The 15291-nt window shown below is 37.4% G+C and overlaps 1 protein-coding gene across 2 annotated transcripts; it reads right to left on the bottom strand.

The window, feature by feature from the left end:
• Positions 1–169: 169 nt before the first annotated feature.
• Positions 170–14846, bottom strand: LOC144662713 (TBC1 domain family member 23-like). Of its 2 annotated transcripts, none has more exons than XM_078523588.1 (18): positions 14803–14846; positions 14583–14691; positions 14392–14497; positions 12826–13030; positions 11617–11740; positions 11301–11425; positions 10386–10432; positions 7793–7896; positions 6574–6687; positions 5794–5889; positions 4988–5158; positions 4639–4681; positions 4291–4391; positions 3701–3748; positions 2543–2643; positions 2321–2406; positions 1801–1933; positions 170–1420 (listed from the first exon to the last, which is right to left on the bottom strand). In XM_078523588.1, the coding sequence occupies exons 1-18, from the start codon at positions 14835–14837 to the stop codon at positions 1150–1152; spliced, it is 2019 nt and encodes a 672-aa protein (XP_078379714.1). In that variant the 5' UTR covers positions 14838–14846; the 3' UTR covers positions 170–1149. The 2 variants fall into 2 exon arrangements, with proteins under 2 accessions (XP_078379714.1, XP_078379715.1); XM_078523589.1 differs by having other exon boundaries at positions 5794–5886.
• Between the last annotated feature and the right edge of the window lie 445 nt (positions 14847–15291).

Here is a 15291-nt window from a genome sequence, read left to right as displayed (position 1 = left end):
CTTTTTATCGTATAAACAGGCCTGGAGTTGCGGGAAGGTCTCACTGGCAAAGAGACTCCAATGGCCCTGGAACTTCACAGCCAAAATTCAGGCTATCTGGGTATGTGAAAGGGGGCACGTGTGTGTGTGTGTGTGTTCTTGCTACACTGTAACCCAAATCTGACCAAAATTTCAGACAACCACATTTTTATTGAAGCAAGTCAGCACTCTGAAATTTAAATGCTACCCATTTCCTTTTTACTATAAATAAACAGAATTTAAGCTTGCCTTACGTAGTCATTTAGCATGGATCGAAAACTAAGAAGTTAATAACTGATTTTATAATGCTGTTCATTAATAATTTGTTTCTTGTCATTCTTATTCACATAATTTAACCATTCACACTCACACCTCTTATAAATGACACTGACACAAAGCACAAAATGAAAATGTCAATGAGAGCTACACATCTGTGGTGAATGTACATTGGATGGGCTCATTTTCTGCCGGTGTCTTGATTGCAGTCTCCAGGCTCATTTTCCCAAACGGCAGCTGGTAATTGAGCCTACACATGGTACCAATCTACTCTAAAACTATCAACATCATTCAAAGCTCATACAACATACATTTTTCTCCTTGTATGCAACCTCGAAAAGGTTTACAGAGAAGAACTGTTATCATAAAGAAAAGTTAGTAACAGAGTTGGTTTTTAAGCAACCTTTCTTTTGTCTACACGAAACATGCACCAATCAATGCTTCTGGATGTTGGCAGAAAAACCAGTCACTCTTACAGTCAAAATCAGAAATAACTCAAAATAATTGGTTTGTATAAAAGGGATAACAGCCTTTCGCATCTGGCACTTAAATTAGTTTTATGACGAATTTAGTTATTTGTATAAAATTTTTAATAATTTAACTTGGCATTATCACTATCAACAGTACACGCACAGTTGAGGTAATGTAGGGAAAAATGGCATTTCTCGTTTTCTGCATCACTGGCTCACTCACAGTGTATTTGATACAGTGATGAGCATTAAGAATCATTAATACTTGCTAACCAAGTTTCTTTTCTCGATAATTTTCGTGACGCAACTCACAAGGCTTGAGAAAACAAGAAATGGCCATATTGAAAACCAATCATAAATAAGAATAATTTCAATCATTATAATATTAATGCTCGTCAACTAACTTAAGTATTCTATCTTTGATCTTCTGAGTTGCTTTTTTTGCATTAGGAATAATATATCTCTCTGTTTCGGCGACTTCAATGGTCTCACCATCGCTTGTTCCATATTTAAATGTTATTAAGTCAGGATGCCTTCTTTTAGAGGTGATTTTTACCACTGAAGTTAAATGATGCCTGTTTTGAATGTATGCCCAGCCATCTCTCTTGGGGATCTCTCGTAAAATAAACATTTGAACATCCGTAAGGAGTATATAGCTGCAAATAGAAAATGTCAAAATAGGTTATTCAATTATAAGGTCCACCCACCCCTCCTCTTCCCTCCTAGATAAGCTTACCTGTCCATGTACGCACACCAAAAATAATCTTAATCCGGTTTTTAGCACCCACCCTCCTCAACTTCTCTGTTATGTTCTGCTGCTAACTATTCTTTGAGGGTCGTGAAGGGTGGTGATGAAAAAACCCATTTCCCAGCCTATTAATTTTGTTGCCCAAATCCCATTCACATTCCCATTTGTTGATAGTGATTCCTACTCCCAGTGAACCAAATCCCATTTTTTCAGAGAAAAAAACAGTTTCCAGTTTACTCCTTCAGACTTTCTTTTTTAAAAAACGAGGGAAGTTTTGGTTTACATTACCTTGGTGTTAAGAATCCATTGCGCACTATTTGGTGGCACCTGAACGATGCTACAACATCCTTGCGATGAAGCCAGGTATCTATGTTCACTGCTTCCTTTCTTGTTTCTTCCTCTGAGCTAGCACTGTTATTATCTGGTGCAAAATAATCAGAGTTTTCGTCATGTCCAGTAAATGTTGCAGGAGAGTCCCTCCAGCTGTTATGCTGACTACGTGTATACAGTAAGCCACAGAACAGCCAGTGGCGTACTAAGCATTCCCACATGAATGAAGAGTTGTCCACATTTTTCGGGAACAAAAATTTGGTCCAGGGCATTCCCCTCTATCTTTAGGGATGAACAACTACTACATGTACTTTTTTGTTCTAGTCCTCTAAGACTCGGCGCAATGTTAGAATTTTAGTACAGTGTATATCGAAATTGGTCTATTTCCAGCAATGTTTCAGAAAAAAAAAATTCACACTTAGATTCAATACAGCTTCATGCTATCTATGACTATTCTATTCAACAATAAAACCTTTACCTCCATCTTCATCCTCGTCATCAATACTGAACACGGGTTGTACATTCCTATACAGCTTGCTCTGTCTGTCTTTATCACTAACATGTCTGTTAAAATGGAAATAAAACATTTTACAATTATTGGTACTTTTCATACATCTAGGCCATTTCTTTCATTGCAATCACAGTGATAAATTATAACCAATGTGCAGACATATCATATTTTTGGGCAGTGCAGTCTTACCTTTCTACAGGCTGGTGTGAATCAGCAATATATTTTCCTATTTTCTCTCTAACATGGGTTCCTGATTTGATAGCAGAGGACAACATGCTGACCAGGCCACCCTGTATATAAGGACAGGCAGGAATGACTGAGTATTGCTACACTAGCTTACACTGTGGAAAATACTGAATTTTATTAGAAATGTTGGCAAAACTATAAATTCTGAAACAGCATTTAGTATTCTTGTCATGACTACTGCAAAACAAAACAAACAAAACAACAACAACAAGAAGTTGTTTGAACTAATTAAAGGGTCAGCAACGTTAACCATAATCAAACACATAGGCGTACAAAGCTGGGGGGGGGGGGGAAGGCTGCAGCACCCCAGGGCCAAAATTTTTCGGGCAAAATGGTTAGAATTCGGGCAATAAGCCTGGAGAAAAAAATAGAAAATAAGCAGACAATTCTCAACATTACGTTCAAAATGAATTACATCAACAGAAAAAGTATTGGAAATATAGCAAACTTTGTGGTTCAAAAGTCCAAATTTCTCATTCATTTGCTTTCGTTTCCTCTCGCAATTTGCCATAATCATGTTCAAGATTTCTCGCAAATTCAGCGTGGCCACTCAGTTAGTGATTCAGTCGCAATCAGCTTTTCCTTAGCTTGAGCGTTTGCACGCGGTGGATCCAGCTTTGATCTTTTTGACTCAAATATTAAGTTCTCAGGGCTAGCTCAAAACTTTCAACGAAATGTTTTAACCCATTAATCCCTGAATGTCTCACACGCTTTTGTATAACTTTCAACGACAAGTGGGGGAAAAGCAATAAAAATTGGCTCCCCCAAAATACTTTAAGTTCTGTTGAACTAGAGCGAATGAATAAAATATTTTCGAAGAAGGCAAGGTTTATACACGACTATTTCAATGCACGTTTTTTGTCCATTTTATAGTCCTCTTTATTCAGCTTTCAATTGACGTTTTTTTTTTTTTTTCGGGCAAAAAGGTCTCGCCCTCCCAGGTCATAAAGTGCCCGTACGCCTATGATCAAACAGTACTTGAGTCACCTCTGGTTCTTTGATCATTATCTCTCTGTGATATAGTGTAACAGTGAATAATCTTTAACATGGTGGATTAAGATGTTCTCTAAAGCACAAAGAAAACTGTTAGGGATAACTTACTCTGGAGTCACTTGGGCTCTGTTCACCTCTAGATAGTTCATGATAACTCTAGAAACAATCAAGCCAAGGTTACCATCCAAATAAAACTTATTAGATATTCTCTACAGATCTTTCACCTTATAGCAGTATTAATAATAATTTGCTTTCAAGTTAACATTTTCAACAGAAATACGGTATAAAAAGTTTGTGCAATTATCACATGCCATGCCTCTTTGACCTAATAAGTTACCGGTACTTCTTGAAAGTTACTAACAAAGTCAGGGTAGGGAAGGTTAGTTAAGGGCAGGTAGGGTAGGGACGGGGAAGACAGGGTAGGGTACATGTATTGGATAGGTATGGTAAAGTAGGCTTGGGTAGGGAAAGGAAGGGTAAAGCAGGAAAGGGAAGGGTAGGAAAGGGTAGGTAGGGTAAGGTAGGCTAATGCAGGGCAGAGAACAGAAGGAAAGATAACAGAAGATGATGAAGTAATGAGAAGAAAGGAGAGTTAATCCTTCCTTCCCCTTCATTCCCTGTCCTTTTCTTCTCATCTTGTCTCATCCCTTCTCCTCCAGTCCTTTCCCTTGATCCATGTTTATTAGCAGTTCACTTACCTCATCTTCTGAGAAAGCCTCTGGTGTACACACAATACAGGTGTTTGGTGTGTGGTCTGCCAGTCCAGATGATAAGTTGTCAGACAACAGTTCATGCAGGGCTGACATCGAAACAGAAATACCAGTAAGCTTAACAGGCTGCTCTCCAGTTCTCTGCTACTTATTTATAAGCTCTTTAAACTTATAAGTTACCAAGTGAAGAAAATTATATTGAAAAATGAAGTATTGCAATGCAATTTAAATATTTAGTTATCTGTTATTGACAAAATACGAAAAAGGTGCAGTACAAGTGCCTTTCACTGAACTTTTGGTACAATCACAGCCCAAGTTGGAAAGACAAAATCATACCTTGGTACCCTCCATGTGCAATACTGACATATTTGGACTTTTTCTGGAAACAAAAAAGAACCAAGATCAAACCAGTGCAAGATAAGTTAATGCCGTGTTTTAAAACACTTTAGCGTCAATTGAGCCAAAAGTAAAACAGAATTATTGAAATAACATTTTTTTTAAAAGCGTGTGATGAAATTAGCAAGCCAGGTTGTTAATTTTTGGCCACCTCCAAGTTTCCAGTTTTCTGCAAAAGTTATTATTTTGAAACCTTTTTCTGCTGTGACTAAACCAGCTTTACATTAAGTTTTGTTATGTTATCTTAATGTTCCTAGTATACATTATGTTACATAATTTGTGTTGCTACCTGAAGGAAGTTAGCAATGACCATGTGAACATACTGATCTTCTTCTTCACGTCCTGAGCCAATGAAACACAGGTGTTCACCACTTGCTGCAGAACCTGCCTCAATAGACTGCTGCTGGGTGGCAAACAATGCATTGGCTGCTGTGGCAAACTCTGATGGAGCTTGCAACATCTGCAATAAACCAGAGGAATTATGTCACTCAAACAGCATTAAGCCCTCATAGTACCCAAAACATGTCGCTACAAAATGGATTGCACCCCTTACAGTTCACACCTACACTGTATTTGGTATGAAATGCAAATTGGTTTTCACATGTTGCAGACTCAAGTGCCCCACATACTTACTATCTTAAAAAACCAAAAATATTTCATACTGCATCAGTTGAATCATATTTTTCCAAAAAATCATATATAAAAAGTTTTGCTTACGCTTTGGTAGTCGATTGACAACTTGGTATGAAAATGGGCAGACCAGGCCCTTTTATACTGTCTTTGCTTAACGTTTTAACTCCCTTATTAAGTCTCGAATGCAGCCTGTATGCTAACATTTTCTTGTATTTTATGGTTGTATAAATTTTAAATAGGCATATCAAAGCTCATGTAAAACACCCAGATGTATGTTGTAGTTCAAATTTACCTTTGTTTTAAAACTTTTTAAACCAGTTGGATTTTTATTTCCCTTTGTTTCAGATTACAAAAATGAATCTGAGACAAAGAAAAATAAAATTTAAAATGGTTTGAAAAATTTTGAACCAAACATAAATTTAAACCACAACATGTATGTGACAAGTACTGTTCTGTTCTCACCAGGTTAGCATCCAAGTGAAAAGCAGTGGGAAGATGGCCACTGTTATACTGATCTGCAGGCCTGCAGTCAACTACAAAGAACCTCACACCATCCTTCTGAAAAACAAGAAAAAAATGTAGTGGCATAGCTTGCAGTGCACTTAATGCATCTATGCTTATTCTTAATCTGTAGTGTGATGCTAACACAGCATGGTGGTGGTGAAACAGTGCTTTACATTTTGTATGAATGTCAGCACAAGGACAAAAGCTATTTGTTCAACAATATACAGTTGAATTCCGATAGCTTGAATCTTCAAGGGAAATTCAAAAAGGTAAGAGTTATAGGGGATCAAGTTACTGAGGGTTGGAGTTTAATATTGAGATTATTATTCCACTGTGTATCAAACACGAGGGACTGTTTCATCACTGAGAAGTATGACATGCAGCAGAGCATCTGAATAATTATAATTATTTTTTGAAGAAATTTGATTAAAAAAGTGTTATATATTATTTTCTCAACTGAAACTTAAAATAAAGAGTAAATGAAGAAATAAAATTGTAAAAAATCTAGTCCAAATCACTGTGAGTCATGGTTATGATTTTCTTTGTTTTTACTTGATGAAACTTCATAATCATTATAACGCAGTTGAAAAATTTATACAAAGTCAACTAACACCAGAAATGATTTTTTTACTAGTCTGTGACTTGTTGTGTACCATTAATGTTGGGCCTTGCTATTAATTTTTAGATTTATAAGGCTATCATTTTGCATACAAGTTAAGAGGGAACTAAAAAACTTACCCTGGAAGATTGATTTGCTTCAACTAGTTCTGACACAGAAACTGGTAAACAAAGAGCTTGAGAAACACTGTTGGAATTGATTGTTTTGATACCAAATAGCTGGTTATAATAATCCTGCAAAGTAAAACAAAGCAACACATGTCCACATTACTCATAGTACATGTCATATTTAAAATCTGTTGACTTTTACACTGGCAGTAACTTAAGATTCATGATGCATGCACTCTGACTGGTTAATAGTCATTGATTATCATACTGGTAACCTTAACATGGAAACAAATATATAATTTAATAATAAATTACATTTATTTACACACGTGGAGGATTAAAGCTATAATAATATGCTTGTGGGGCCGTGTATAATTTCCCGATCAAATTGGAATTTGGAAGTGTCGGTTTTTGTGGAGAGAGGAAAACCGAAGAAAAACCCTCGGAGCAAGGACGAGACCAACAACAAACTCAACCCACATAAGACGCAGAGTCCGGCAATGGAACTTCGGGCCACATATATTGGTGGGAGGTGAGCGCTCTCACCACTACGCCACCCCTGCTCCCCATACTGCTTATCATACTGGTAAACTTACATGGAAACTACCACGCCTTATCATTGATTGGTTCAAAAAAAGTTCAAAAAACACTCCAAAACATTTTGAATCACTTGCCTAGCTGTGGCTTGTGATTTACAGTCCACTGCAATCTCTTGTTCTTCAAACATACTGTATTCTTGGGCAAGGCACTTTACTCGCATAGTGCCTCTCTCTACCCAGGTGTATAAATGGGTACTGGCAAATTTAATGCTGGGGTAACCCTGCGATGGACTGGCATCCCATCCAGAGGAAGTAGAAATACTCCTAGTTGCTTAATGCTACAGAAGCCGGGATAAGCTCTGGCCTGATGGGCCACTAGCTTTACCATGTCTTTTAACTAGAGTCAATTACCCTACATATAATATGCATGTACAATTTCGAATAAATCAGTACAGCTGCACCAAACACATAAATTACTGACTCCAACAAGAACAGTTTTGTGCATGGATAATTCTGTCCTTTCTAAATCTATGTGCTACTAATATCTATGATTATTATACATTGTAGTCACTAGCTGTCTTTTCATTGGCTAAGAGCCTACAGCGAATTCTGGGAATCCGCACAGCCTACAGATTAGTGAATAATCTGCTAGCAGATTATTCGCTAATGATTTCCAATGAGCTAGTTCTAACCTTTCTAAATGACTGCGGTGTCCTTGACATATAATACTGAGCCAAGGAACAGAAGTCTTCAATGTCATCTTCCTCTAACTGTAGAGGAATTGAGGATATTGTCTCTGAAACGACATAAAAGCAAAGAACAGCATTACAACATAGGACTATTTTAACCTGACAGTGTATTCCAGTTGACCGTTAATTGTGATCACTTATTTTCAATAAAACTTTCCAGTAAGTACTACTGCTTTTATTATAGATTAAAACATTGTTGGATAAAATGTTAAGCCTGGGTAACAAGATGGAATGGGAAAAATCAGTGTACTAAGTTAAAAGTTTAACTGCAGATAATGTGACTTTGTGTCCAAGTTTTCAGCAAGAACAGCACACCAAACTAAATGATTTTATAACCTAAAGATAAATCATAACCTCTTTTGTGTTCTGACAAGAACGAAATTTTCGATTTCAAAAACTACTAGAAGATAATGGCTCCTAAGGTAGTAAAAATGTTAAATCTTAACTTTGAAACGTTCTGTCTTCATTTTGAGAAGGACGTTTCAAAATTCGCTCTTGTCAGAACACAATAGAGTACACCAAGTTTATGTTCCTCACGAATCAACTCCTGAAACTCTATATCGGCGGAGAAAACTTGGACACAAAATTGCAGGTTTTTACGCTTCCGAAGACCTTCCGAGTCAATGTTTACAATATTAAACGTGTGCTAAATTTAAAGCTGTGAATCTTATAATGATAATTCGCTTTGTTCCAGCGTACGGGGCACAAAGCTGAGAACAATAACTAGTAATTACTTGTACAAAGAACTTTAAGAAAACAATATTTCTCATGAATATTTTGTTTGTTGTCGGCTTCAGTCGTCGCAGTTTGTGCATACTCTTTAGACTAGTGGTACCTATCGGTAGAAATGCCAACGAGTACAACGGGAGAGAAGAAGGGAGGATAATTGTAAATGTTTGGCTGAAAGTACGCTTTATGATTTTGGTCCGATCAATAAACATTTCGCGTTTTCTTTGAAAATCTTGAATGTTTCTGGAATAAAATGCGATTTTGTGAAGGCTAAATAAAATGAGAAAGGAGTTCTACATGATACCAAAGTTGTGAAGATTTAGTGAGAAATTTTGTAAAATCCATGTTATTTGAGAGTTTCAAGCCACTGTTGTTCGATGCCGCTATTTTGGAAAGATTTCCGCTGTTTTAAAGTCCTATAGGTCTTAATTATAATGACCTTAATCAAAGTGGCTATGAGCCACTGAACTCGGAAAATAAATTACGAACAAAAAGCACACATTTACAAAATTTGTCAAAACAAATAAATTCAAACTTCCCACACTGCAGTAAAATCCACTCAACACATAAGTATCCAAAAAATTTGAGGTTTTAAAAGGTAAATCCCTGTCGGACAAGTTGTGTGGCCAAAGATGGAACAAGTTTATTTTATTATACTACCACCGTTCCGAGAATAATTCATCACGCACAATGTGTGACGTTAACGTTTCAAATGTCACGTTGCTTTGTTGCAGCTTTTAGGAAAATTAAACGTCCGGTTGCCCGAGAAAAAAACGCCGGACAATCCAGGAAAAACATGAAGTATAGGGCATTTATTTTCTAAATTCGAGAAACGAAAAAACTCTAAATAGCTCTCTTCTGATCCATAAAATCACCACGAAACCAAATCCGTGTTGTTTTCTTTATAGCCAGACCTAACTTAATTACGCATGCAAATTTGTATGACTTCGAAATTTTCGAAGCTTTGGAATGCATTTCTTGCATTCATCTTAAATGAAATTAAATTCTAAACAAAGTTAATTCAAGTTTCTTTCGTATTTCAATGTCTAGTTCGGGAATTTTGGCTTTTACAATCGAACAGATTTGAAACCTCTTTGTTATCTGAGACCATATTGTCATGCATCTGGTCTTCCAGAAGGGCTGACTCGTTGGCAATAAATACATACATAATGATTGCAAGGGTCCTGTGTGACCTTAAGTAAATCAGTGTATGAAGATTAAAGGCTTTAGTTTACTTTTATCCAATGGGAAGTTACAGGGACATTTATATTGCCAAAAACATGAAAACAAGGCTAGGCAGGCCAGATTGGCATTTTCCATACAAATCTTTTAAATTTGAATGAGTCACAAATCTGCAGCCTTTTAACCATGCACTGCTCATGCCATGCTAAAACCTTGTAACATAAAAAGTCTAAGGCTGTGATTGTTTCAGAAAGGATGTTTCAAAATTACCGGTATGCAACATTTCTTGCATCAAAAGAGACAATTGGCTGAAAGTTGTAGGTTTGATTTATATGAAACAATTTGCAGTTGAATCCCGATAACTGGAACCTTCAAGGGAAATCGAAAAAGGTTCGAGATATGGTGAGTTCGAGTTATCGAGGGTAAAATTGGTGAGAAAATGACCTGAAGAGAAATTGAAAAAGGTTCGAGTTAGCAGGAGTTAGAGTTACTGAGGGTTCGAGTTATCGGGATTCAACTGTATGTGGCAGCCTTGTCACATGCAACAAAGTTGTAGCCCAAATTATCTGCACTATAAATGATCCTTTGAACAGCACTATACATAAATACGATCATTGTTCCTCACCTAGTAGTTCAGTTTTATTCTCATGTTCCATCTCAAGCAGCATGTCTCTAAAACAATATTTTTAAAAGCAAGAGTTAATGATAATTTATCTGCTTCCAATGTGTGTGTGTGGGAGGGGGGGGGGGGGGTGCAGTGGCTTTATCAGTAGCAGAAACCACTGTTGCTTAGCAACACTGTCTAATGAGAGAAAAGGGCTCGACTCTTTGTCTGGTTCTATTTGTGAAATGGAGATCAAACAGCTTGAAATATCATGTTCTGGTTCACTGTCTTTCTTTCATCAAAATGCCATTTATTTTTCTGAAGTAATCTGCTCCAAGACAGGATCTAGGAGGCCTTCCAAGTGGTAAAAGTGACATGAACCTGAATACTGGGGACACAGGAACATTTTAACAGCGACAAGCAACATCATTACAGCACTGAAATGCGACAGCAACACAATGCGACAGCAACACAATTGGGGGAAACGCCAGCGACATTTACAGCTGTTGGCTAGGTGACATGGGTTCTCAGAAACATGAAACATTGTGACACTGCTACCCCCTTTGGAAGGCCTCATCTTACCATAGTACTATATTTGCCTTCTCTGGTCCAGGGCTCAAAAACAACCTGAATTCCACCTTGGCCTTCAGACATGCAGCTCTCAAACTTTGTGTGCCCAGGGCTGTTGCATGCTTATCTTAGTTTACATTTCTATTATTTAATAGTGAACAGATGACTTGCACAGACCCTTACCCATCAGGCAAGTTGGAATAAAAAGGATGAGGGAATGCCACATTTTTTAGCGCTGCCCTCATCATTTGTGGTGTTGACTGAAACTGATCTTTACTTGCAGCATTCAGCACACTTGTCCCAAGTGCTACCTACAAGTACATGTATGCCTAATGCATTGTACAAGAGGTACTTATGACATCTTACCTGCCATTAATGACCATTACAAGCATGAGGAAGAAGACCAAAAAAGGGTCAGCTTCCAGAAGGTACAAATCCCATATGGTTCTTAACACTTCTGTTTCACATGCAACCATGAAGAGGCTTCGTAACTTGAAGAGAATAGAATATTTATTAGTATCAAGTTATACATTTCATTGTCTATGTAAAAGTATTAACAGAACTAAGAAAGATGCAACAATACAGTTCTTCGTGCAATCTCTTAGAACCAATACATGAAACAAAATAATGCAAACCATACATGATGTTTTTAAACTTGAATGAATGTCTTTTATAAACTTACCCATCTCTGACAGTACATGTCAGGCCAGAGTTTCTTTGATTCTAAGAAAGAGCACAGTTCAGGATCATGGTACTGCAGAAGAAGTCTAAAAAGATGAAACGGCTTCCCATCTCGTACACAATCTCTGCAAAAATACATTTAATTCTAGTAAGCAAACTTTGTTCCAGTCTACAGTATGTATCATCAACACCTCCATGCATGTTTACATTATGGTTCAATTGTACCCTGGGTACAGGGCTGCAAATAACAGTCGGTCATCGGACATTGGCTGACCAAGCTTTGCTCATGTCCGACGAATTCCCAATTGTGGTCTTTTTTTATCGTAAAACATTTTACGGCAACAATGAATAAAATTTACCGGTAACCCTTTGTTTTTGGTGATGTCTGACCACAATTTTGTTTTGTTCAACCAAGATGGTGTCTAAGTAGGGCATATGTCCTTTCAAGTGAAAAAAATTATTTGCAGCCCTGTGGGTACAATAAATATTTGAGTTGGAGACATAGTCAAGACATGGTACTAACATCGCAAAGCCAAGAATCCAAGCCAGAAAAAAAAATACACAAATAATAAGGGCTTTAATAAGGTGGGGAGACATACAAAATAAGCTGTTTGAAATGTCTGATGCAAACAAGTGATTATTAATACATCATCGCATACACTGTAAATCAATATCAATTCAGAACAGAGGGGGGAGGTACAGAATAGGGAGGAGGGAGAAATGGCCAAAAAAATTAGGAAGGAGCCTGGAGAAATTTTGGCTCAAAAAAATAGGGAGGAGGGAGAAATTGGCGCAAAAAGTAGGGAGGAGGGAGATTTACTCTCCTGTTCCTCCCCCCTCAGAACAGTTTGAGGTATTAAAGCCAAAAATCAAGAATAAGTTTCCCTCTCAAGGACAATGCGTGCACAATATTGTGGTACAATTTCTAGTTTAGTAAACAGTCAGCAATTAAAAACCAATTACATTATCAATTTGTAAAAGAATACAATCAGTGTAAATTAATTTATAACAATTTTCATCAAGTATAAAGGTTAAGAGAACAAAAAAAGTCATCCCCATGATGACGTTGCTTGTATTTTTTTTTTCATTCTTGGAACTAGCATAGAAGAAAAATACAGTAAGCAGAATAATATTATAGTAGTATATAAAGCATGGATCACAAAGGACTGTAAAATGGAATGAAGATAAAGCATCACAATCAAGTTGTTACCTGGGGATATATTTGTAAAGCATTGCATAAAAACAGTTGTATACATCATTCATGGGAAGCTCAAGCATCATAAAAGGTGCAAGCACCTCTGTTAGGCCGCTAGTAGAATTATATTTCTCATTACGAGACTTGCAGTAGAATGTTATAATGCCTTCCATGTCTCTTGCCACCTCCTCAGCTTCATCTTCTGGCAGCCGAAGTTTAGCTGGAAAAAATAATGTTGAAATAAATATCAACTTGTGGGTGGACACAGTACCTTATTGGTGTAGTGCTTCAAAACAAGTTGTTGCGACAAGGTGCTTGTTCAGTGCACACACACGGAATGTCCCAGGGGGGGGGGACTCCCATATTAAAGGGACGGGGATGCTCGTCGGAAATTTTTAAAAGATCCCCTAAAAGAGACCAATTTGGGCGTGGCTCAAGCTTTTTTAGACCCCTAAAAGATAAGCGAGACCCAAAGTCCGAAATTTATACCCCTAAGTGAGACGACGAGCATCCCCGTCACTTTCATATGGGAGTCCCCCCCCCCCCCCCGGGCGGAATGTGAACTAGTTTTCCAATTCAATACAGGAAAAATACATGACACTCTCTCATTGGTTAATTTGTATTTTGTCACAGCGACTTGTCGCAGAAGTGTTCACACGCTCATTTTGTCGCTGTGATCAGTCGCACGAATTCATACCATGACTGATTGCAGTAACAAAATTCAGTCGCAGCGACAAACATTGTCGCAAAAATGCACCATGTCACACCAGGCAACATGTTTCAGTAACTTGTCCCTGCGACTCGTTGCAGTGATTTGTCGCCTAGTGTGTCCCGACCTTAAGGTACTGTCAGATTCTGGAGTGATAATATATTACGACTAAAATTATTATACAAGTTGCTGCAGATCTTCTTTGAATTAAAATACAGTATCTTGCTCTTTAAGTTTAGATTCAAGTACAGTACAAAACAAAATTAACCACAAAAGGAAAGCCTCTCAAATAAAAACAAAACACAACAAAGGAATTAATTGTATGCATAAAAACCTGGAAGCAGTAAAAAGTCAAGCAGATTGAAAGATTATGATTACGATTTTTACTAATAATGTTAAAAGTAATAAATGCAGGAGTACGGTATAAAAAGCACAGAAACTTTTCAGTGGCTATATATTTAAGAACTATATTGCGTTCTAAGGCTTTCTAACTTTTCATCATAAATTATAAATGAGGCCACGGTATTACAAAGCTAGAGACTCCATGATCATGTCGAACTTCACGCCTCTTGGCTCCAAAGATTGCTAATTAGATACCACATAAACAGAATAATAACTAAAAATAACACACGAATGATAAAATTTGATATGAGAAATGAAAACTACTTCATCTCATAGCAGAGTTTTGTTCCCAGCAGTGTACTAAACAAATCAATTCAACGCAATTTGTTTGTAACCTTGTCTTTAATTATCTATTCAAGCACATGATAAAAGCTAATCGCTCCACTACTTAGCACAAATCACTGCTTTGGTCTGCTCTTACAAAGTAACGTAAAATAGCTGTGAAAAATTAACAATTATAAGCTACTCACTCGCTTGTTTTCGACAGTCGTCCCGAATAATTTCCTGTTCATTGAGGTCCAGTAATCCATCCCAACTTGACAACGCATCTGGTTTGCCGACCACATTAAGACAGACCTTAAAAAGCAAACAGATCTCTTCTCAATATATATTTACACCTGAGTAGTTCTGTAATTTTAACCATAGAAGATTTGATCAGTACCTTCCAAACGTCTGCTCTATTTTCCGCTGGGATTCTTCGTCCCCGACATAGCTCTCGCAATCTGTCGATATCCTTCTGTTTTGAAAGCGCCAAAACTAAGTCCGTATGCCTGAAAGAGGTCATTTAAGATTTTTCCAGTTTTAAGAGAGACTAAGAGTACGATTTGCGATCAAGATAAGGCTTCAAAACCACTATAAACAAAATATTTTGATGACTTTACCATCCAACATCATCAATACTGCCACCTTCCGCCATTTTGGAAACGTCATCATTGTCAATATCCCACAATCCTCTCCCTAAATATAGGACCGCAATGTATCCAAACAAAAGTTGTCAAGAAACGGTGTCGCTAACCTGCGTAGCTGGCGGGATTATTAGCGTGGCGCGAGAAAGCTCGGGTCTTCCGTTCGCCGTTAATAAACACTTGCACTCGGTCGCGAATCCCGCCAGCTACGCAGGCTACAGTGTCACTCAAATATTTTTAAGTCTAATTTTTCATCCTGTGCCGAATCGATGGAAACTCGCAAACTTCACGATCACGCGACTGTTGTATTTTCGGCACCTCATTCAGAAATTAAACTAGTTGTACCTATCGGTAAGTGCCAACGAGCGAAATACTCATGTTTGTTCATAAGAAAAGATATTGAATGGTTTTTGATAGAACTATATTTGAATTGACCAAAATATGGTAAATTGTATTTTAGGTAAT

Source organism: Oculina patagonica, chromosome 8 (assembly GCF_052425735.1).
Source record: "Oculina patagonica isolate OP01 chromosome 8, crgOcupat, whole genome shotgun sequence".
In the NCBI taxonomy this organism is placed as follows: domain Eukaryota; kingdom Metazoa; phylum Cnidaria; class Anthozoa; order Scleractinia; family Oculinidae; genus Oculina; species Oculina patagonica.
This window is presented reverse-complemented; position numbering and strand designations above follow the sequence as displayed.

Excerpts from the sequence above, each read along its gene's own strand:
- LOC144662713 (XM_078523588.1), bottom strand. The coding sequence starts at position 14,837 with ATGGCGGAAGGTGGCAGTATTGATGATGTTGGATG. Across the intron at positions 10,433-11,300 it reads GTAATGGTCATTAATGGCAG|AGACATGCTGCTTGAGATGG; the intron begins GTAAGATGTCAT and ends ATATTGTTTTAG. Across the intron at positions 2,644-3,700 it reads AGAGCCCAAGTGACTCCAGA|GGTGGCCTGGTCAGCATGTT; the intron begins GTAAGTTATCCC and ends CCTTATATACAG.